At 49.1% G+C, this 22,874-nt stretch overlaps 1 protein-coding gene across 2 annotated transcripts in view; it reads left to right on the top strand.

The window, feature by feature from the left end:
• Positions 1 to 22,874, top strand: part of tert (telomerase reverse transcriptase) — a 47,020-nt gene that overhangs the window by 18,799 nt on the left and 5,347 nt on the right. For both annotated transcript variants that reach the window (XM_077230155.1, XM_077230154.1), the window contains exons 13-15: positions 267 to 390; positions 10,729 to 10,790; positions 11,177 to 11,301. In XM_077230155.1, the coding sequence (XP_077086270.1) occupies positions 267 to 390; positions 10,729 to 10,790; positions 11,177 to 11,301 (311 nt within the window). The remainder of the gene's footprint in view (positions 1 to 266; positions 391 to 10,728; positions 10,791 to 11,176; positions 11,302 to 22,874) is intronic.

Genomic DNA, 22,874 nt, shown 5'->3' with positions numbered 1-22,874 from the left:
AAAAACAGTATCTGGTTTGAGTAGTGTCCAAAATCAGAAGGTGAAAAGTCCCGAAGTGTGCATTTGAAGGACAGTTTACTGTCCCATGAGGCCACAGGAGAGGATTTGTGAATGACAGTGGAATGATGTGACATGATGTAGCACGTAGTTTCATTCATACTATATTGAACATACTCTCTCACTGACAACCAAATGTAGTATCTACTATACTGTATACGATTTCAGACGCCTCATATGTAAATGATCTCTGCTCCGCCCCCTCTCAGGTATGATGGCCTATCACTGCGCTACAGCCTGACGCTAGGCTCCGCCCACTCTCCAGTCGCGGTCATGAAGAAACTGCTGTCGGTCCTCAGTCTCAAGTGTACCGACATCTTTCTGGACCTTAGGGTGAGAGAGACCTTCTGTTCTGATGACACTGAAATGCTGAAATCTCATTGGCCTACAATTGACCTATCGGCAAGCCCCGCCCCCTTGTGAACTCGGACAAAGAAAAGGAGTTGCTAACTGTCATTCAATGACAGCTGTCAGTGTGAAAACTTTGTCCGAAGATGTTTTAGGGCTGCACAATATTGAAGAAAAATGCGATAACTCATTAAATAAGGCTATATGCGATACGAGTGTAAAATAAACTTAAATTATCTTTAAAATATTTTTAAAATTATATAACCAGCATTCGTGTTTCACATTCTTTTTGTGACAAGAAAACATCCCAACAACTTCTGAAAGTGAACATCAGTGTTCTCTTACGAGAGGTTCTCTCGTATTGCGTAAGTTTAGCTTACGCTACGGGAAAGATTCATCTTCTCGAGATACTGAAGCCAAAAAATTATCCTTAATTTTGTATTCCTTGTCAACGCAGTGCAGCAGCTAGCAGACCTAGAGCAGGCCATCTTGCGTGCTCATTGGCTGCCCTGCGGGCAACTGCTGCAGCCTACCAGTGAGCCCGGCGTGACGTCACGCCCAATGAAGGGCGCCCGCGCCTTCATAGCGTCACAGCCCGCCAGAATGGGCGTGGCTTAGCGTATAACACTAGGGGCTGTAGGCTGACTTCCCTGATTTTCGTCTCTTCAGCGAGCTCTTCGCATCGCTGGATCTGAGAGAAGCCGCCGTCGAACAGCGGACAGCCAGCTTAGGAGAGCACTGAGGAAGCCGGCCGTCTTCGCCACCTTCAGCCATCTGTGCGAGCTACGCTATCCGGCGACGTATCCTTTACCTTGCTAAAACCTATTCTAAAAGAGCAGCGAGTGTCTTTTTTAAGATGCCTCGCACTTCCGGCTGTGAAGCGCTTCCGCTGTCGACCCTGCGGGCTCGACTCGAAGCCTTCAACACCCCCCGCCTCTCCTCACCGACGCGCAGCTGCCGCTCACGAGCCTCACTGCCGTCGCATCTGAGAAGGAGGCCGAGGGACACGTACGAGCACGCGGCTAGCTCTCTTTACGTTACAAGAGAGCAACCATGCCCTCGTGTCCCCGTTCGCGCGTCATGCAGAGCCCTCTCGAGCTCTCTGCATGACCCGGACGGGCATCATCTGTGTTACATGTAGGTCCCGTGCCCACTACTCGTGCACGCGCCCTCGTACAAACACTGTTCCAGTTCTGCTCGACCACCGAGCACGCGGCTAGCTCTCTTTACGTTACAAGAGAGCTACCCCGCCCTCGCGTCCCTGTTCGCGCGTCATGCAGAGCCCTCTCGAGCTTTTCTGCATGACCCGGACGGGCTTGCGCGCCGCCGTCGAAATGTCTCGCCATGTCAGTCCCCTTAGATAAGGCTACTGCAGTGGTGTATTTGGCAGCCAACGAGCCGGTAATGCAACCCGCTCGCCTGCACACATCCAGGCCCGTTCTCGCGGCGACCCAGAGAAATCTCAAGTGAGTATAATGTCAGATTAAGAATGTAAGTTACGTGCCCGCTCACGAGCGCTCAAGCTTACTAACAGACACATCGCCTCCGAAAAGACGTGCGTGTTTAAGTTTATTCCCTGTCAGTGCCCTTCAAACAGGCTACTGCAGTTGTTCAATTAGCAGCCAACGAGCCGGTTTGTTGACCCTCTCGCCTGCACACAAACGCCGTTTTCACGGCGACCCAGAAAAATCGCCGCGCCGCGCTTTCGGCTCCGGGTCAGTTTCACAAAAGAAAGCAGGTTATGGATGTAAGTCTCGTGCCCGCCAGAGTGTGTTCACGCTTGCTAACACAAACCTCCCCCCGGGCTCCACCCGCGCGTTTTAAGTGTTATCACAAAACGCAGGGCATTAATAAAACGCTCCCCATCCATTATGATCGGGGCGTCAAATACACTTGTAAGTCTCGTGCCCGCGCACACGCGCTCACGCTTACAGGAAGCTTTTCAGCCCGGAGCGCTGCTCGCGCGTCAAAAAGTAAAAAAAAATTTAAAAAAAGAATGTTCCCCATCCTTTATGATTGGGACATCTCATATAAATCAGCCGGTCTTGGCTTTCAGCGAGCAGCCATTGTCCAGAACCGAGAGCGCGCGCGCCGCGCTTTCGGCTCCGGGTCAGTTTCACAAAAGAAAGCAGGTTATGAATGTAAGTCTCGTGCCCGCCTGAGTGCGTTCACGCTTGCTAACACTAACCTCCCCCCGGGCTCCGCCCGCGCGTTTAAGTGTTATCACAAAACGCAGGGCATTAATAAAACGCTCCCCATCCATTATGATCGGGGCATCAAATACACTTGTAAGTCTCGTGCCCGCGCACACGCGCTCACGCTTACAGGAAGCTTTCCCGCCCGGAGCGCTGCTCGCGTGTCAAAAAATGACAAAAGACTGTTCCCCATCCCTTATGATTGGGACATCTCACATAAATCAGCCGGTTTCGGCTTTTCAGCGAGCAGCCTTTGCCCAGAACCGAGAGCGCGCGCACCGCGCTTTCGGCTTTGGTTCAGTTTCACAAGCCCGCAAATGGCGGCGGTCTGAACCCGGAGGCCATTCGCCCCCTAGCGGCTCACATAGCTGCGCTGGAAACTATCCCAGGGATTTCAGAATGGGTGGTGAGCACAATAAAGCAGGGCTATACACTTCAATTCATTCGCCGTCCCCCGCGCTTTCAAGCCCGGACCGCGACGATAGTGAATGCGGAAGTAGCACACCTACTTCACGCAGAAATAGCAAAGCTGCTGTGCAAAGGGGCTATAGAAAAGGTACCGCCTTCTCTGAGCGAGTCAGGCTTTTAGAGCCGATATTTTCTCGTACCCAAGAAGGACGGAGCCTTCAGACCTATCCTAGATCTGAGACTTGTGTGTGCTTAGTGATGGCCGTACAAGTGATGGCCCGCGTGGCTGGCCACCTTATTTTTTCCACTTATGGGGTTCCCCTGAAAGATCGGGGTCTCATGTGGATGCTTGGCGCGCACGGCGTTGACAAAGTGTTCCCGGAGCGTAAGCTAAACTTACGCAATACGAGAGAACCTCTCGTAAGAGAACGATACTCGGTTACTAACGTAACCTTGGTTCTCTCTAGAGAGGGAACGAGTATTGCGTAACCGGCCGTGCTCGCGCCACGAGCGACTTCGCTTCAGTCGACGGAAACCAGGGAAGTCAGCCTACAGTCCCTAGTGTTATACGCTAAGCCAATGCGTTGACAAGGAATACAAAATTAAGGATAATTTTTTGGCTTCAGTATCTCGAGAAGATGAATCTTTCCCGTAGCGTAAGCTAAACTTACGCAATACTCGTTCCCTCTCTAGAGAGAACCGAGGTTACGTTAGTAACCGAGTATCGTTTTACTGTAGCACAAGAAGTAAGTGTGGAGAGGCACTCAAATGTAAACCTTCATTTATGTGTTTTCGAGCTACACTGTACATGGCGTGAGAAAAGTTAGCTATTTAGGTTTGTACGTTAGCATGGACTCTAATTTTAACTGTAATTTAATACGACAACCAGAAAATGAACGTTTTCGTCTTTATTGGGATTGGGGTTGAATCCTCAGGGAACCAGGTTACTGCGCACACATGAGTGATAAATTAACCAGGCTTCAGTCACAGATAATTGGTCCGTTCACGCAAATCTTATCGCACTTTTGAAACGCGCTGGTGAACGCGCGCACAGTACAGTGATTTAAACCATGATACCCATTCTCTCAGGATACCTGGAGTCAGTGTTACAAGTTCCCCTGGCACATCGTTTTACGATTTTTGTAGCATAAACACCATAAAACCGTTGAGAGCATTGGATCTTCCTATGTTTCTCTATGGCGCTGAAACCTAAAGATGTCCGAGTTCCCGGTGCAACTGATACTCAACTGCCATTGGCTCATCTGCGTTCGAGGGGAGGGGCTTACCGATCAGGTCAATATTACGCAATATCACGCATATTAAAAACACCAAATACGTTCTGATTGACTGTGATTTTCACAGTGCAGCATACAGTTCCGGAAGTAAAAATACCATTGGTTTTCTCTATAGGGGAATTGATGCATGTAAATACACACATATATACTTCCGGAACCAAAGCCACTAAAAAAGTGGGGTTGTGATCTTTTAAGAACGTCCTGGTTGCGTATGCAACCCACCGTTCCCTGAAGGAGGGAACGGAGGACGTAGTCGACGTCGACTGAATTGGGATCACGCTAGGGAGCCTATCATCTTCGATTACTATTGAACGAGCCAATGGAATTTGGCGTGCGTGATTTGCATCACACACTCCGCCCCCGCGGCGCGGGTATAAATACGGAAGTGGATGCACGCACTAGTTGCTTTTCGCTGAGGAGCCGAGAGTAACCCGGGGTCAGCGGTGGTCCAGCGGTAGTGGCAAGGGGACTACGTCCTCCGTTCCCTCCTTCAGGGAACGGTGGGCTGTATACGCAACCAGGATGTTCCCTTTCAGTCGATAACGTCAGACGTAGTCGACGTCAACTGAATTGGGATCACCCTTTGAACGCGCCACTAACGCTGCCACCTTCCAGTGCCTAAACCAAAGCCTCCTGATGCCCCCGCAAATTTAAGGCGGGGAAGGACAGGGGTTAGGCCAGGGAAGTCACTGCTGTTCCTACAGGACCACTGGGAAAGCGTTCCCCGTACATTGGAAGGAAGGGACGCTGCGGAAGCCATGTCCAACCCAGAGGGAGGTAACGTGGAAAATACACATATGAACTGGGCGGAAACCGGGCAGTCTAACATATGGAATGTCACTGGGGTGGCTCCAGCCTAAGACGGGGGAGACACACGGGACAGTGACGGCAGAGAGACTCTGCCGAGGGAAGACACGGGCTCACCGCAGGGAGCCGTACCGTGGAAGAATACACATATGGGGTCGCCGAAAGGACCGCAACATATGGACCCAGCCTAACACAGGTTCCACACTGCTTACGAGTGGTAGGCCTAACACCAGACGTTCCGCACGTCCGACGTCGGAGGGGTGTGGAGGAACTCAACAGGGTTAAATTTTAAGGGAACTCACTGGAGTAGAAAGGCGCACGTATCCAGTCCATAGGAGGGGAATGGCGCAGCAAGCCGACACTTGAACCGGGCTCACGGTGAAACTGGCTTCATGAGAAGGGAGCCCACGGGAAGCAGCGGTTCAACTAGGTGTCGTCCAGCCCCCAACTCTAGAATCTGTTTTAGCAAAGCATATCGTCAACGCCCAGGCGGAGCACTTTACACTCATCATAGAGGAGCTCAACACCTAAGTGGACATGTTGCATCTCGGATCTTTACCGAAATGAAGGCAAGCACTAAGTGCAACTTTGCATGGAAACAGCCTTCCCTCTCTGCTGAATTCCAACAGATATTTGTAGAGCTGGTCTGAGGTCTATGACTTGCATTCTGTACACGTCCAAGCGAACGGACAGAGAAGCCAGGGCTGGATCTGCCTCCTCCAGGGCAGCGCTTGCAGGCTCACCACCTGCTCCTATTACGGGAGACGTAGGAACCTTGGGCACAATCCGAGCCGGGGTCTCAGCTTGTGAGAGTTAGCCGGCTCAGACTCCAGGCACAATACGTTGACCGAAAGCGAGCAAGTCCCTACCCTCTAGTAGAGACCACGCGAGCAGGAGAACTGATATAACAGATTTTTTAACTCACTGCCTGCAGTGGCTCAGGGGCGGTCTCTGCAGTGCAGTCGCACCAGGGACAAGGCCCAAGAGGATAAAGAGGGACACAAGGATTTACAAGACCTTGCTCCTCAGGAACCTGACGATCAGAACGTGCTTCTGCATACTTCTGCAACACGATGAGCGTCGTTTAAACACCGAGGCAACATCATTTTGAGGGTGAAGGAAAACAGCCTACTGCAACCCATTTTGCAGGAAAGAGAGCACTGAAGTGATCGTAAGCTTTCAGGATCTCCTCTGGAGAGAAGACGCACTCAACGACTAGGTTCCACTTCTAAAGGCGTAAGCACGCTACCCAATTCTAGGGGGTGCTCGCAGAAGTGATGGTATCTATCACATGTTCTTGTGATAGCCACCTGAACCTCCGCGTTCCGATATAAGACCGCCCGGAATCTCCGGGGGCAGAACGCGTGTGCCATCGTGCCCCGTCCCCGAAAGAGTTTTCAGGGGAAGTCAGGAAGGCTGATGATGGGAACCAGGTCCAGTTGGGCCAATAAGGGGCAACTATGAAGACCTGTTCCTCTCCTGACTTGGCACGTAGGTGCAAGCGACGGGCGCAAAAGACAGGAGCATTGCTCAACACAACATGTGAAGATCACTGGGCTTCAGGAGCATTTTCTGCTCAGCACTTGGGTGTGACAAGTTCACTGAGCTTCAGGAGCATTTCTGCTCAACACTTGAGTGCGAAGAACTTCACTGAGCGACAGGAGAATTTCTGCTCAGCACTTGAGTGTGACAAGTTCACTGAGCTTCAGGAGCATTCCTGCTCAACACTTGAGTGCGAAGAACTACACTGAGCACCAGGAGCATTTCTGCTCAGCACTGCGTGTGACGAATTCACTGAGCTACAGGAGCATTTCTGCTCAACACCTGAGTGTGATGAACTCACTGAGCTACAGGAGCATTGCTGCTCAACACCTGAGTGCGATGAACTTCACTGAGTTTCGGGAGCAATTCTGCTCAACATGAAGTGTGATGATTTCACTGACTTGAGCAGGCGCAAGGCGACCATGAGTCGCAGTCACTCTTAGAAGGCTCACTGGGGTTAAACGCATTTCTGCGGGCCCCTGGGGCAGCTGAGACCCAGTGTTTGTCCAAGGGTAGTCCGCTAGGTTTACACAAACACTGGCGGAAAGATGAAACCGGGGGGGGGGGGGGCAACTGAGCGGCCCCGGAATGGTCATGACCCCAGGGGATGGAGTCTCCACTTGCCCTGGCTATAACTCTCGTGAGGCTCGATGGCGGCACGATTGAGTAAAGCGGGAAGAGTGGAACAAAGCGTCCTCAGAAGATTCTGACTCCAAGGAGGAGGTGACGGGTGAGTTGTGACAGCAGCGGTTGCAATGTCTAACAACTCGAGGCACGAATGCCCGTGTAGTCGGGGGTCGCCCAGGCCCCCGTTAAAACACGCCCATGTACATGGCCCCTCTGTTGAAGAGGGTTTGGCAGCAGACCGGGATGAACTATAGTCACACAGGGTGAGCTGCTCTGCCACGGTCACCTCGGGACTCGATCATGAAGCTAGCGCTGAAGCGGTCACATATGGAGGAAGCCAATGGCTGCAACTACCATATACCCCAGGAGCCTCTGAAAGTTCTTCCAGTGGGACCCTTTCTCACTTCAAACACCAGCTGAACACATTCTCATTGGAGAAACGTTTTAGACCGAGTCCATCTCCAAAACTGAAAAAGAGATACTAAGCCCGTGGGCGAGATTACTCTCTTCCAGTTGACCTGAAGACCCAACGGGCTCTGGAGCACTCGAAGGGAAGGACACTGTACTGATACTCCACCCTTACACGCAACCCACAGGATGGCCTGCGGTGCGGAAGGTAGAGATCTGTTCTTAAGCACATGTCTTTAAGGTCGGAGCTGCAGACCAATCTTGGGCCAAGATGGTCACGACCCACCACCTAGTAGCACGAAGAACGAGTTTACAACTGGCCTTCGTACCGGGTGGAGGAGCGGCTATATCAAATCCCTCGCCAGCAGGTTAAGATAAGCACGCACAAGTCAGGAGCACTGCTCAACACTCGGTGTGATGAATATCACTGAATTTTCAGGAGCATGTCTGCTCAACACCTAATGTGATGACTATCACTGACTTGAGCGGGGTAGCCGAGCCTGAGGTGGGGCAGCAAAGTAGAGAGAGTGGTGTTAGTGTGCTGTGCAACACTTACCTGTCTCCACAAGCGGCAGGGGGCGCGTGAGAAGGCGGATGACCGGGTCCTCGAACGCACCAAGCTGCCTGCTGGCGACCAAGGGAAGCTGAGGGATGTAAGGCTAATACAGGGTCACACCCGCCAGACTAGTCCACTTGGGACTCAGGAATAGAAAATCTGCTCTTTTTCTGAAAATGTGGGTACCGCTGACCCCGTTTTTATAGGAGCCAGCGGCGGAACAGACACACACATAACAAAAAACTCCAGCCGGCCCTCAAACCAGCCAGAGGGAGTGGATCGGCGACCACTCCACGAGCAACTCTTCCATCCCTGAGAGCCCGACCAGGTTCAGTGTTTTCTTTTGCGCTGATGCTTACCACCTGGCTTGGCAGTGCCTGGAGCAGGCTGGGCGCCCCCTCCGCGGCCGGCTCCACGCCGGAACCTGGGTGAAGGCTGCTGCGATGGTCCGGCGGGAGCTGAGGCGGCTGCGGGCGGACGCCCTCGGCGACGAGCAGGCGGAGGATCTGACCTCGGTGGGCGGGTGTAGGCAGCAGCGTCCCTCCGAGGCAGGATGTGCCGGATGGCCTCCGTCTGTTTCTGAGCTGTAGAGAACTGTTGGGCAAAGTTCTCCACAGCGTCGCCGAATAACCCAACCTGGGAAATGGGAGAATCCCGGAACCGAACCTTGTCCACTTCTCTCATATCGGCCAGGTTGAGCCAGAGATGGCGCTCCTGGACCACCAGTGTGGACATCGCCGAACCGACCGCGCGAGCTGCAACCTTCGCCGCCCGGAGGGCGAGGTCAGTTGCAGTGCGGAGCTCACCCATGAGCTCACGGTCCGAACTACCCTCGTGCATGTTCATGAGTGCCTGGGCCTGGTGGACCTGGAGCAACGCCATGGCATGCAAGGAGGAAGCGGCTTGCCCACAAGCTTTGTAAGCCTTGCCCGTAAGAGCGGACGAGAACTTACAGGCTTTAGAGGGGTGACGAGGATCACCTCTCCAGGAAGCGGCCGCCGTTGGGCATAACTGCATCGCAACGGCCCGCTCCACCGGAGGGATAGCCTCGTAACCCTTCGCCGCTCCCCCATCAAGGGTAGTGAGGGGGGAGGAGCTACTCAGGCGGTTTCTGGCAGAGAAAGGTGCCATCCATGCCCTCGTCAGCTCCTCATGCACTTCAGGAAAGAAAGGAACCGGGGCGGCGGTCTGAGAACCAGTACGGCCCGCCCCGATATACCAATCATCCAACCGAGACGGCTCGGGACACGGTGGAGGGTTCCACACGAGCCCTACCGCCTCGGCGGCCTTTTTCAGCATAGCTGACATCTCTGGATCTGTCTCGGGCAACACTGGTCTCCCGGAGGGAGGCAGTGCAGCCGAGTCATCATCTCCAGAGTTCAGCTCCCCCTCCGATGCTGCGATTGACATCGTATCCCCTGGAGGGGCCCCAAATGATACGGCTGGCCTGTCCATTACAGAGGGACCAGCGGGACCAATGGGGAGCTCCACCGGTTGCGGTGTGAAAGAGGAGTGAGGGACCCACGGGGCCTGGCCGGGCGGATTACCCCTCACTGTGATCCTCAGATCACCCAGCTTGGACGGCGCCCCAGTCCTCCTCTGGGAAGGTAACCCAGAGGAAGAACAAGGGCGGGGCCCAGAGGTGGGGACTGCACCAACGCTTTTGACGAAGGCGAGTCTAGATCTCAACACCGAGATGGTCATGTTCCCGCAGTGAGAACATGACTCATCCACGAAAGCTGCCTCAGCATGCTGTAAGCCCAAACATGCGACACAACTTTCGTGACCGTCAGAGGGGGATAGTGCCAGACCGCACCCAGAAACGCACGGATGGAATGGCATCTTGAAAAAGACGCACTCACACCCGTGTTGCTCTTTTAGGAAATGGGACCGTCACCAGTGCCGGAGCACACAGGGAATGACCGCGGCAAACACTGAATAGTCTTTCAACTAACAGTGAAGCACTCACTTCTCGCCCTCTAACCAACCGTCAACACACAAACAAACAATAGAAATTTGATGCTGTTAAAACAGCAGTTGAGAGCTGAGAAGCTCGCGATCACCGCTGCACCACGCTGTAGAACACCAACACTGGAGAGGTCTTCCCGAAAGAACACCGACACACTCGCTCGTTGAACACAACAGCACTCTTCAGAGACATCACAGACGAACGGCTCCGAAGCGAAAGGCAACTAGTGCGTGCATCCACTTCCGTATTTATACCCGCGCCGCGGCGGCGGAGTGTGTGATGCAAATCACGCACGCCAAATTCCATTGGCTCGTTCAATAGTAATTGAAGATGATAGGCTCCCTAGCGTGATCCCAATTCAGTCGACGTCGACTACGTCTGACGTTATCGACTGAAAGGGAACTGAAAAATTAATAAAGTTACAGTCTGACTCTGGTTATTATTCATCTGTAGTGTTAGAGGAGTCTGTTTGAGAGAATCAGGGTTTATTCATCACGTGTCTGATCTTTTCCCCAGATGAATTCAGTAGAAGCCGTTTACAGAAGCTTGTATAAGCTGATTCTGCTGCAGGCGCTCAGGTAAAAAACAGTTTTTTGAAAGAAAATGTATACTTTTATTCATCAGGGACACATCAAATTGATCAAAAGATAATAAATAAATGTTTCTTGAGCAGCAAATCATCAAATTAGAATGATTTCTGAAGGATCATGTGACACTGAAGACTGGAGTAATGATGCTGAAAATTCAGCTTTGATCACAGGAATAAATTACACTTTAGTGTATATTCACATAGAAAACAGCTGATTTACACTGGAATAATGTTTCACTATTTTTGTGTGTGTGTGTGTGTGTGTGTGTGTGTGTGTGTGTGTGTGTGTGTGTGTGTGTGTGTGTGTGTGTGTGTGTGTGTGTGTGTGTGTGTGTGTGTGTGTGTGTGTGTGTGTGTGTGTGTGTGTGTTTGCAGGTTTCATGCGTGTGTGAAGAGTTTGCCTTTGGGTCAGAATGTGGAGACAAACCCGTCATTCTTCCTGAAGATGATCTGGACGATGGCTCGAGTCATGAATAAACTCATCAGACACACAAACACAGGCAAAGATTGCTAGTGACATTAAAGTCAGCATGAAACAGAAGTTATGCTAGTCAGGGTTTGTACAAGCTGCTTGAAGTTCTTGAATTTGACGTTTTAAACTGAAGTCCTGGAAAACCCTTGAAAACAGACATATTTACAAAGAGGTGCTTGAAAGGTGCTTGACTTATTTAAATACAATATGAAATTTTATTTATAAAAAAAAAACACGAATACAATCTTTTTAGGCAAAGTTAACACTGCTGCCGATAAAGAGTTCTCCAACATTATAGTAAAAAATATTATTTATTTAGCAATAATATCCATTATGAACTTTATTTAATATATATTATTAAATATGTTGTAAGTTGTATTTTGGATACAATATTCAGGTATCTGTAATATGAGTTTAAAAAATCCGTAAAAAATACTAAAGATAGTGATCTCTGATTGTAGTCCTTGAAAACCAAAAAAGTAGTGCTTAAAGTCATTGAAAGTCCTGGAATTTCGTTTTACAGTATCTGTACGAACCCTGGCGGGTTTTTTCTTCTCTATTGTGCCGTATATCGAGTGAAACGCTTCTGGAACAAGAACAAATGTGGGCGGGGCTTGATTAGTCTGTGAGGAATTGATTGGATGGTTGGATGTTGTGGTTTCCTATTGGCTGACCTCATGTGAGTGACAGGTTGCCCCGCCCACATCATAAGAGAAGAGATGCTGCAAGAGGAAGTTATTCTGATTCAAGATTACAGGAACATGATTTTAACACAATAATGATGATGAAATGATTTTGTGGTGAAGAAAATGCTACAGAAAAACAAATGTAATTTCACCAAGGACGATAGCGATAAAGATATAATTCTAAAAATAGTTCTCCATATTAAAGAATACCAGTCACACCACAACTATAACAATAAAGATGATGAATGATATCGTTGGGACTTTCAGAACGATTTTTTTTCCTGCTGTCGAAGAATAAAATACTGACTGCCAATCAGAATCCACTCGAATTTAAAGCACATTTCACATTACAGACGACATTGTGGAGAAGTTAATCGCTTAGGTCCAGAAAAAGCCTCCTCTGTTTGACAAGTCAAGCCCCTTTTCAAGAAAATGGATATGGAAAACAATTGTTCATACCCTCTGAATAAATGGTGAGAAGTATTTAAGTATTATAATTAGTATATATAAGTATTACCTCGAGTATCCAGCGCTCGTTTACAACACATTGTCTTGCTTCGTTGAAGTTGCGGTGAAAAAGACTAGGTGTTATTTTTATTGCACTATATTGACTACTTCAGATAAATTAACTGTTAGATTATTAGCTTGATTACAAACTTTGAAACCGAGGCAAATGAGCTTTGAATAAACAGACCGTTATCGTTTGTTAGTCTGGACGCAAATATAGCTATCGTTATAGTTACCTTTAAAGTTATCGTTCTTGGTGTGGACGCAAATATAGTTATCGTTATGGTTATCTTTATAGTTCCCTTTCAGTCGATAACGTCGGACGTAGTCGACGCGACTGAAATGGGATCACGCTAGGGAGCCTATCATCTTCGAGTACTATTGAACGAGCCAATGTAATTGGCGTGCGTGATTCGCATCACACACTCCGCCCCCGCGGCGCGGGTATAAATACGGAAGTGGATGCACGCACTAGTTGCCTTTCGCTTCGGAGCCGATCGTTTGATGTCTCTGAGAGTGCTGTTGTCTACAACGAGCGAGTGTGTCGGTGTTCTTCAGGAAGACTCTCCCAGTGCTGGTGTTCTACAGCGCGAGTGCAGCGGTGATCGCGAGCTTTGAGCTCTCAACTGCTGTTTTAACAGCAACAAATTTCTAAATGTTTGTGTGTGTTGATGGCTGGTTAGAGGGCGGAAAAGTGAGTGCTTCACTGTTTCAGTTCTCTGTTCAGTGTTGCCGCGGTCATTTCCCTGTGTGCTCCGGCACTGGTGACGGTCCTATTTTCTGAAAGAGCAACACGGGTGCGTTTGCGTCTTTTTCAAGATGTCATTCCGCCCGTGCGTTTCTGGGTGCGGTCGTTCCCTGTCTCTCTCTGATGGTCACAACTGTTGTGTCACGTGTTTGGCTTACAGCACGCTGAGACAGCTTTTGTGGACAGCTCATGTTTTCACTGTGGGAACATGACTGTCGCAGTGTTGAGGGCGAGACTCGCCTTCGTTCGCGGAGAGCGAGTCCCCATTACCATGCCCCACCCTCGGGTGCTGTGTGGGATGGGTGACCGGAGGATAGTGTTGGATGTCCCGCCCGGTAACCATTCCCTGTGGGCTCCTCACTCCTCCCTTCCACTGCAACCACTGGAGCCTCCGGTGTTTTCTGCTGGTCCATCTGTAATGGGTGGGCCAGCGGTTTCACTCGGGGCTCCCCTGGAGGACAGGACGCCGATTGCAGCATCAGAGGGTGAGCTGACTTCTGGAGATGATGACTCGGCTGCATTGTCTCCCTCCGGGAGTTCAATGTTGCCCGAGCCGGATCCAGAATTATCAGCTATGCTGAAACGGGCCGCCGAGGCTGCCGGGCTCGAGTGGAACCTCCACCGTGTCCCGTTCAGTCTCGATTGGAATCTGGAGTTTGGTATCTTGGGGCGGGCCGCGCTGGTTCTCAGCTCGCCGCCCCAGTGCCTTTCTTTCCCGAAATGCATGGAGAGCTTATCAGGTGGTGAACAGCATCTTTCTCTGCCAGAAACTGCCTGAATAGCTTTTCCCCCTCATTACCCTTGATGGAGGAACGGTGAAGGGTTGCGAGGTGTCCCTCCATTGGAGCGGTCTGTCGACACAGGTGCACCTGTGTCCGGCGGCCGCTGCCTTTTGGGGGGATCCTCGTCTCCCCCCTAAGGCCTGTGAGTTTCGTCCGTTCCGACGGGCAGAGCTTACAAAGCCTGTGGGCAAGCCCCTTCCTCTTGCGTGCCATGGCGTTGCTGCAGGCTAGGGCACCCATGGCATGCACGAGGGTAATCCAGACCGTGCGCTCATAGGTGAGCACCGCACTGCATCCGACCTCACCCTCCGGGGTACGGGTGTCGTAGCGTGCGTGATCGGTCTGGCGATGTCCACCTTGGTGGTCCAGTAGCGCCTTCGTTGGCTCAGCCTGGTTGGTATGGCGGATGCGGACAAGGTTCGGTTCCTGGTCTCCCCAATTTCCCAGGTTGGGCTGGTCGGCGACGCGGTGGAGAACTGCATCAAACAGTTCTCTGCCGCTCAAGCGCAGACGGAGGTCATCCGGCACATCCTGCCCCGGTGGCCAGCTGCTGCCTCCACCCGCCGCCGGTGGCAGCTCCTCCGCCTGCTCGTCGCCGTGGGCGTTCTCCGGCCGCCGCTCCTGCTGGCCCTCCGCAGCAGCCTCCACCCAGGCCTCAGCAGGGAGCCGGCCGCAGTAGAGACGCCCAGCCCGCTCCAGGCGCTGCCAAGCCAGGTGGCAAGCGACAGCGAAAGCATTCCGGAGCGGGCCGCCCAGGAATGGATGAGATGCTCTTGGAGTGGCACGATCACTCCCTCCCCCCGGGTGAGGGCCGGGTGGAGCCTTTGTTTGTGTGTGTGTCTGTTCCGCCGCTGGCTCCCTAAAAAAAAAAAAAAAAAAGCGGAGCAAGCGGTACCCACACTTCAAAGAGAGAGCAATTTCATCTGTTCCTGGGTCCCAAGAGGGCCAGTCTGGCGGGTGTGACCCTGTATAGCCTTACACCCCTCAGCTCCCCCTTGGTCGCCAGCAGGCAGCTTGGTGCGTTCGAGGACCCGGTCATCCGCCTTCTCACGCGCCCCCTGCCGCTTGTGGAGACAGGTAAGTGTTGCACAGCACACTAACACCACTCTCTCTACTTTGCTGCCCCACCTCAGGCTCGGCTACCCCGCTCAAGTCAGTGATAGTCATCACATTAGGTGTTGAGCAGACGTGCTCCTGAAAATTCAGTGATATTCATCACACCGAGTGTTGAGCAGTGCTCCTGACTTGTGCGTGCTTATCTTATCCTGCTGGCGAAGGATTTGATATAGCCGCTCCTCCAGCCGGTACGAAGGCCAGTTGTAAACTCGTTCTTCGTGCTACTAGGTGGTGGGTCGTGACCATCTTGGCCCAAGATTGGTCTGCAGCTTTGACCTGAAAGACATGTGCTTCAGATCTCTACCTCCCGCACCGCAGGCCATCCTGTGTGTTGCGTCTAAGGGTGGAGTATCAGTACAGTGTCCTTCCCCTCGAGTGCTCCAGAGCCCGTTGGGTCTTCAGGTCAACTGGAAGAGAGTAATCTCGCCCACGGGCTGAGTATCTCTTTTCTAGTTTTGGAGAGGTACTCGGTCCAACATGTCTCTCCAATGAGAATGTGTTCAGCTGGTGTTGAAGTGAGAAAGGGTCCCACTGAAAGAACTTTCAGAGGCTCCTGGGGTATATGGTAGTCGCAGCCTTTGGCTCCCTCCATATGTGACCGCTTCAGCGCTAGCTTCACGATCGAGTCCCGAGGTGACCGTGGCAGAGCAGCTCACCCTGTGTGACTATAGTTCATCCCGGTCTGCTGCCAAACCCTCTTCAACAGAGCGGCCATGTACAAAGGGCGTGTTTTAACGGGGGCCTGGGCGACCCCCGACTACACGGGCATTCGTGCCTCGAGTTGTTAGACATTGCGACCGTTGCGCAAGCTTCCCTTGCATGTCACAAACTCACCCGTCACCTCCTCCTTGGAGTCAGACGCTTCTGAGGGCGCCTTATTCCACTCCTCCTGCTTACTCAATCGTGCCGCCATCGAGCCTCACGACAGTTATAGCCAGGGCAAGTGGAGACTCCATCCCCTGGGTCCGGCTGGGTCATGACCATTCCGGGGCCGCTCAGTTGCCCCCCCGGTTTTATTTTTCCGCCAGTGTTTGGGTAAACCGAGCGGACTACCCTTGGACAAACACTGGGACTCAGCGGCCCCAGGGGCCCGCAGAAATGCGTTTAACCCCAGTGAGCCTTCTAAAAGTGACTGCGACTCATGGTCGCCTTGCGCCTGCAAGTCAGTGAAATCATCACTCTTCATGTTGAGCAGATTTGCTCCTGAAACTCAGTGAAGTTCATCGCACTCTGGTGTTGAGCAGCAATGCTCCTGTAGCTCAGTGAGTCCATCACAGGTAGCTCAGTGAATTCATCACACGCAGTGCTGAGCAGAAATGCTCCTGGTGCTCAGTGAAGTTCCTCGCACTCAAGTGTTGAGCAGAAATGCTCCTGAAGCTCAGTGAGTTTATCACACTCAGGTGTTGAGCAGTAATGCTCCTGAAGCTCAGTGAACTTGTCACACTCAAGTGCTGAGCAGAAATGCTCCTGTCGCTCAGTGAGGTTCTTCGTACTCAAGTGTTGAGCAGAAATGCTCCTGAAGCTCGGTGAGTTTATCACACTCAGGTGTTGAGCAGGAATGCTCCTGAAGCTCAGTGAACTTGTCACACCCAAGTGCTGAGCAGAAAATGCTCCTGAAGCCCAGTGATCTTCACATGTTGTGTTGAGCAATGCTCCTGTCTTTTGCGCCCGTCACTTGCACCTACGTGCCATGTCAGGAGAGGAACAGGTCTTCATAGTTGCCCCTCATTGGCCCAACTAGACCTGGTTCCCTTCAACAGCCTTCCTGACTTCCCCTGGATTCGGGGACGGGGCACGATGGCACACGCGTTCTTCCCCCGGAGATTCCGGGCGGTCTTACATCCGAACGCGGAGGTTCAGGTGGCTATCACAAGAACATGTGTTAGTTACCATCACTTCTGCGAGCACCCCCTAGAATTGGGTAGCGTGCTTACGCCTTTAGAAGTGGAACCTAGTCGTTGAGTGCGTCTTCTCCCCTGAGGAGATCCTGAAAGCTTTCGATCACTTCAGTGCTCTCTTTCCTGCAAAATGGGTTGCAGTAGGCTGTTTTCCTAAATCACCCTCAAAATGATGTTGCCTCGGTGTTTAAACGACGCTCATCGTGTTGCAGAAGTATGCAGAAGCACGTTCTGATCGTCAGGTTCCTGAGGAGCAAGGTCTTGTAAATCCTTGTGTCCCTCTTTATCCTCTTGGGCCTTGTCCCTGGTGCGACTGCACTGCAGAGACCGCCCCTGAGCCACTGCAGGTAGTGAGTTAAAAATTCTGTTATATCAGTTCTCCTGCTCGCGTGGTCTCTACTAGAGGGTAGGGACTTGCTCGCTTTCGGTCAACGTATTGTGCCTGGAGTCTGGGCCGGCTAACTCTCACAAGCTGAGATCCCGGCTCGGATTGTGCCCAAGGTTCCTACCTCTCCCGTAATAGGAGCAGGTGGTGAGCCTGCAAGCGCTGCCCTGGAGGAGGCAGATCCAGCCCTGGCTTCTCTGTCCGATTCGCTTGGACGTGTACAGAATGCAAGTCATAGAGCTCAGACCAGCTCTTCAAATATCTGTGGAATTCAGCAGAGAGGGAAGGCTGTTTCCATGCAAAGTTGCACTTAGTGCTTGCCTTCATTTCGGCAAAGATCCGAGATGCAACATGTCCACTTAGGTGTTGAGCTCCTCTATGATGAGTGTAAAGTGCTCCGCCTGGGCGTTGACGATATACTTTGCTAAACAGATTCTAGAGTTGGGGGCTGGACGACACCTAGTTGAACCGCTGCTTCCCGTGGGCTCCCTTCTCATGAAGCCAGTTTCACCGTGAGCCCGGTTCAAGTGTCGGCTTGCTGCGCCATTCCCCTCCTATGGACTGGATACGTGCGCCTTTCTACTCCAGTTGAGTTCCCTTAAAATTGAACCCTGTTGAGTTCCTCCACACCCCTCCGACGTCGGACGTGCGGAACGTCTGGTGTTAGGCCTACCACTCGTAAGCAGTGTGGAACCTGTGTTAGGCTGGGTCCATATGTTGCGGTCCCTTCGGTGACCCCATATGTGTATTCTTCCACGATACGGCTCCCTGCGGTGAGCCCGTGTCTTCCCTCGGCAGAGTCTCCCTGCCGTCACTGTCCGGTGTGTCTCCCCCCGTCTTAGGCTGGAGCCACCCCAGTGACATTCCATATGTTAGACTGCCCGGTTTCCGCCCAGTTCATATGTGTATTCTCCACATTTCCTCCCTCGGGTTGGATGTGGCTTCCGCAGCGTCCCTTCCTTCCAACGTACGGGGAACGCTTTCCCAGTGGTCCTGTAGGAACAGCAGTGACTTCCCTGGCCTAAGCCCTGTCCTTCCCCGCCTTAAGTTTGCGGGGGCATCAGGAGGCTTTGGTTTAGGCACTGGAAGGTGGCAGCGTTAGTGGCGTGTTCAATGGTTGATCCCATTTCAGTCGCGTCGACTACGTCCGACGTTATCGACTGAAAGGGAACGTCCTGGTTGCGTATGCAACCCACCGTTCCCTGAAGGAGGGAACGGAGGACGTAGTCCCCTTGCCACTACCGCTGGACCACCGCTGACCCCGGGTTACTCTCGGCTCCTCAGCGAAAAGCAACTAGTGCGTGCATCCACTTCCGTATTTATACCCGCGCCGCGGGGGCGGAGTGTGTGATGCGAATCACGCACGCCAATTACATTGGCTCGTTCAATAGTACTCGAAGATGATAGGCTCCCTAGCGTGATCCCATTTCAGTCGCGTCGACTACGTCCTCCGTTCCCTCCTTCAGGGAACGGTGGGTTGCATACGCAACCAGGACGTTATCGTTCCTGGTGTGGACTCAAATATAGCTATCGTTACGGTTATCTTTATAGTTATCGTTCTTGTAGTGGATGCAAATATAGTTATCGTTAAAGTTATCTTTATAGTTATTGTTCTTGGTGTGGACGCAAATATAGCTATCGTTACTGTTATCTTTATAGTAATTGTTCTTGGTGTGGACGCAAATATAGCTATCGTTACGGTTATCTTTATAGTTATTGTTCTTGGTGTGGACACAAATATAGCTATCGTTACTGTTATCTTTATAGTAATTGTTCTTGGTGTGGACGCAAATATAGCTATCGTTACGGTTATCTTTATAGTTATCGTTCTTGGTGTGGACGATAATATACCTATCGTTATGGTTATCTTTATAGCTATCGTTCGTTGGTGTGGATGCAAATATAGCTATCGTTATGGTTATCTTTATACTTAACGTTCTTGGTGTGAACGATAATATATCCATCGTTATGGTTATCTTTATAGTTCTTGTTCTTGGTGTGGACGCAAATATAGATATCGTTATGGTTATCTTTATAGTTATCGTTCTTGGTGTGGACACAAATATAGTTATCGTTATGGTTATCTTTATAGTTATTGTTCTTGGTGTGGACGCAAATATAGTTATCGTTACGGTTATCTTTATAGTTATCGTTCTTGGTGTGGACGCAAATATAGCTATCGTTACGTTATCTTTATAGTTATCGTTCTTGGTGTGGACGCAAGTATAGCTATCGTTATGGTTATCTTTATAGTTATCGTTCTTGGTGTGGACGCAAATATAGCTATCGTTACTGTTATCTTTATAGTTATCGTTCTTGGTGTGGACGCAAATATAGCTATCGTTATGGTTATCTTTATAGTTATCGTTCTTGGTGTGGACGCAAATATAGCTATCGTTACGTTATCTTTATAGTTATCGTTCTTGGTGTGGACGCAAATATAGCTATCGTTATGGTTATCTTTATAGTTATCGTTCTTGGTGTGGACGCAAATATAGCTATCGTTACTGTTATCTTTATAGTTATCGTTCTTGGTGTGGACGCAAATATAGCTATCGTTATGGTTATCTTTATAGTTATCGTTCTTGGTGTGGACGCAAATATAGCTATTGTTACGTTATCTTTACAGTTATCGTTCTTGGTGTGGACGCAAATAAAGCTATCGTTACGGTTATCTTTATAGTTATCGTTCCTGGTGTGGACGCAAATATAGCTATCGTTAAGGTTATCTTTATAATTATCGTTCCTGGTGTGGACTCAAATATAGCTATCGTTACGGTTATCTTTATAGTTATCGTACTTGTAGTGGATGCAAATATAGTTATAGTTATCGTTAATGTTATCTTTATAGTAATTGTTCTTGGTGTGGACGCAAATATAGCTATCGTTACTGTTATATTTATAGTTATCGTTCGTTGGTGTGGACGCAAATATAGCTATCGTTATGGTTATCTTTATAGCTATCGTTCGTTGGTGTGGACGCAAATATAGCTATCGTTATGGTTATCTTTATAGCTATCGTTCGTTGGTGTGGACGCAAATATAGCTATCGTTATGGTTATCTTTATAGCTATCGTTCGTTGGTGTGGACGCAAATATAGCTATCGTTACGGTTATCTTTATAGTTATCGTTCTTGGTGTGGACGCAAATATAGTTATCGTTATGGTTATCTTTATAGTTATCGCTCTTGGTGTGGACGCAAATATAGCTATCGTTACGGTTATCTTTATAGTTATCGTTCTTGGTGTTGACGCAAATATAGCTATCGTTATGGTTATCTTTATAGCTATCGTTTGTTGGTGTGGACGCAAATATAGCTATCGTTACGTTATCTTTACAGTTATCGTTCTTGGTGTGGACGCAAATATAGCTATCGTTACGGTTATCTTTATAGTTATCGTTCCTGGTGTGGACGCAAATATAGCTATCGTTAAGGTTATCTTTATAATTATCGTTCCTGGTGTGGACTCAAATATAGCTATCGTTACGGTTATCTTTATAGTTATCGTACTTGTAGTGGATGCAAATATAGTTATAGTTATCGTTAATGTTATCTTTATAATAATTGTTCTTGGTGTGGACGCAAATATAGCTATCGTTACTTTTATATTTATAGTTATCGTTCGTTGGTGGGGACGCAAATATAGCTATCGTTATGGTTATCTTTATAGCTATCGTTCGTTGGTGTGGACGCAAATATAGCTATCGTTATGGTTATCTTTATAGCTATCGTTCGTTGGTGTGGACGCAAATATAGCTATCGTTATGGTTATCTTTATAGCTATCGTTCGTTGGTGTGGACGCAAATATAGCTATCGTTACGGTTATCTTTATAGCTATCGTTCTTGGTGTGGACGCAAATATAGCTATCGTTATGGTTATCTTTATAGTTATCGCTCTTGGTGTGGACGCAAATATAGCTATCGTTATGGTTATCTTTATAGCTATCGTTCGTTGGTGTGGACGCAAATATAGCTATCGTTACGGTTATCTTTATAGTTATCGTTCTTGGTGTGGACAATAATATAGCTATCGTTATGGTTATCTTTATAGTTATCGCTCTTAGTGTGGACGCAAATATAGCTATCGTTATGGTTATCTTTATAGTTATCGTTCTTGGTGTGGACGCAAATATAGCTATCGTTATGGTTATCTTTATAGTTATCGCTCTTGGTGTGGACGCAAATATAGCTATCGTTATGGTTATCTTTATAGTTATCTTTCTTGGTGTGGACGCAAATATAGCTATCGTTATGGTTATCTTTATAGTTATCGTTCTTGGTGTGGACGCAAATATAGCTATCGTTACTTTTATATTTATAGTTATCGTTCGTTGGTGTGGACGCAAATATAGCTATCGTTACGGTTATCTTTATAGTTATCGTTCTTGGTGTGGACGCAAATATAGCTATCGTTATGGTTATCTTTATAGTTATCGCTCTTGGTGTGGACGCAAATATAGCTATCGTTATGGTTATCTTTATAGCTATCGTTCGTTGGTGTGGACGCAAATATAGCTATCGTTACGGTTATCTTTATAGTTATCGTTCTTGGACGCAAATATAGCTATCGTTATGGTTATCTTTATAGCTATCGTTCGTTGGTGTGGACGCAAATATAGCTATCGTTACGGTTATCTTTATAGTTATCGTTCTTGGTGTGGACGCAAATATAGTTATCGTTATGGTTATCTTTATAGTTATCGCTCTTGGTGTGGACGCAAATATAGCTATCGTTACGGTTATCTTTATAGTTATCGTTCTTGGTGTTGACGCAAATATAGCTATCGTTATGGTTATCTTTATAATTATCGTTCTTGGTGTGGACGCAAATATAGCTATCGTTACGGTTATCTTTATAGTTATCGTTCCTGGTGTGGACGCAAATATAGCTATCGTTAAGGTTATCTTTATAATTATCGTTCCTGGTGTGGACTCAAATATAGCTATCGTTACGGTTATCTTTATAGTTATCGTACTTGTAGTGGATGCAAATATAGTTATAGTTATCGTTAATGTTATCTTTATAATAATTGTTCTTGGTGTGGACGCAAATATAGCTATCGTTACTTTTATATTTATAGTTATCGTTCGTTGGTGTGGACGCAAATATAGCTATCGTTATGGTTATCTTTATAGCTATCGTTCGTTGGTGTGGACGCAAATATAGCTATCGTTATGGTTATCTTTATAGCTATCGTTCGTTGGTGTGGACGCAAATATAGCTATCGTTATGGTTATCTTTATAGCTATCGTTCGTTGGTGTGGACGCAAATATAGCTATCGTTATGGTTATCTTTATAGCTATCGTTCGTTGGTGTGGACGCAAATATAGCTATCGTTACGGTTATCTTTATAGTTATCGTTCTTGGTGTGGACGCAAATATAGCTATCGTTATGGTTATCTTTATAGTTATCGCTCTTGGTGTGGACGCAAATATAGCTATCGTTATGGTTATCTTTATAGCTATCGTTCGTT

This window comes from Siphateles boraxobius, unplaced genomic scaffold (genome assembly GCF_051911475.1).
Source record: "Siphateles boraxobius isolate OS27281-9 unplaced genomic scaffold, OSU_SipBor_1 14, whole genome shotgun sequence".
Lineage (NCBI taxonomy): Eukaryota > Metazoa > Chordata > Actinopteri > Cypriniformes > Leuciscidae > Siphateles > Siphateles boraxobius.
This window is presented reverse-complemented; position numbering and strand designations above follow the sequence as displayed.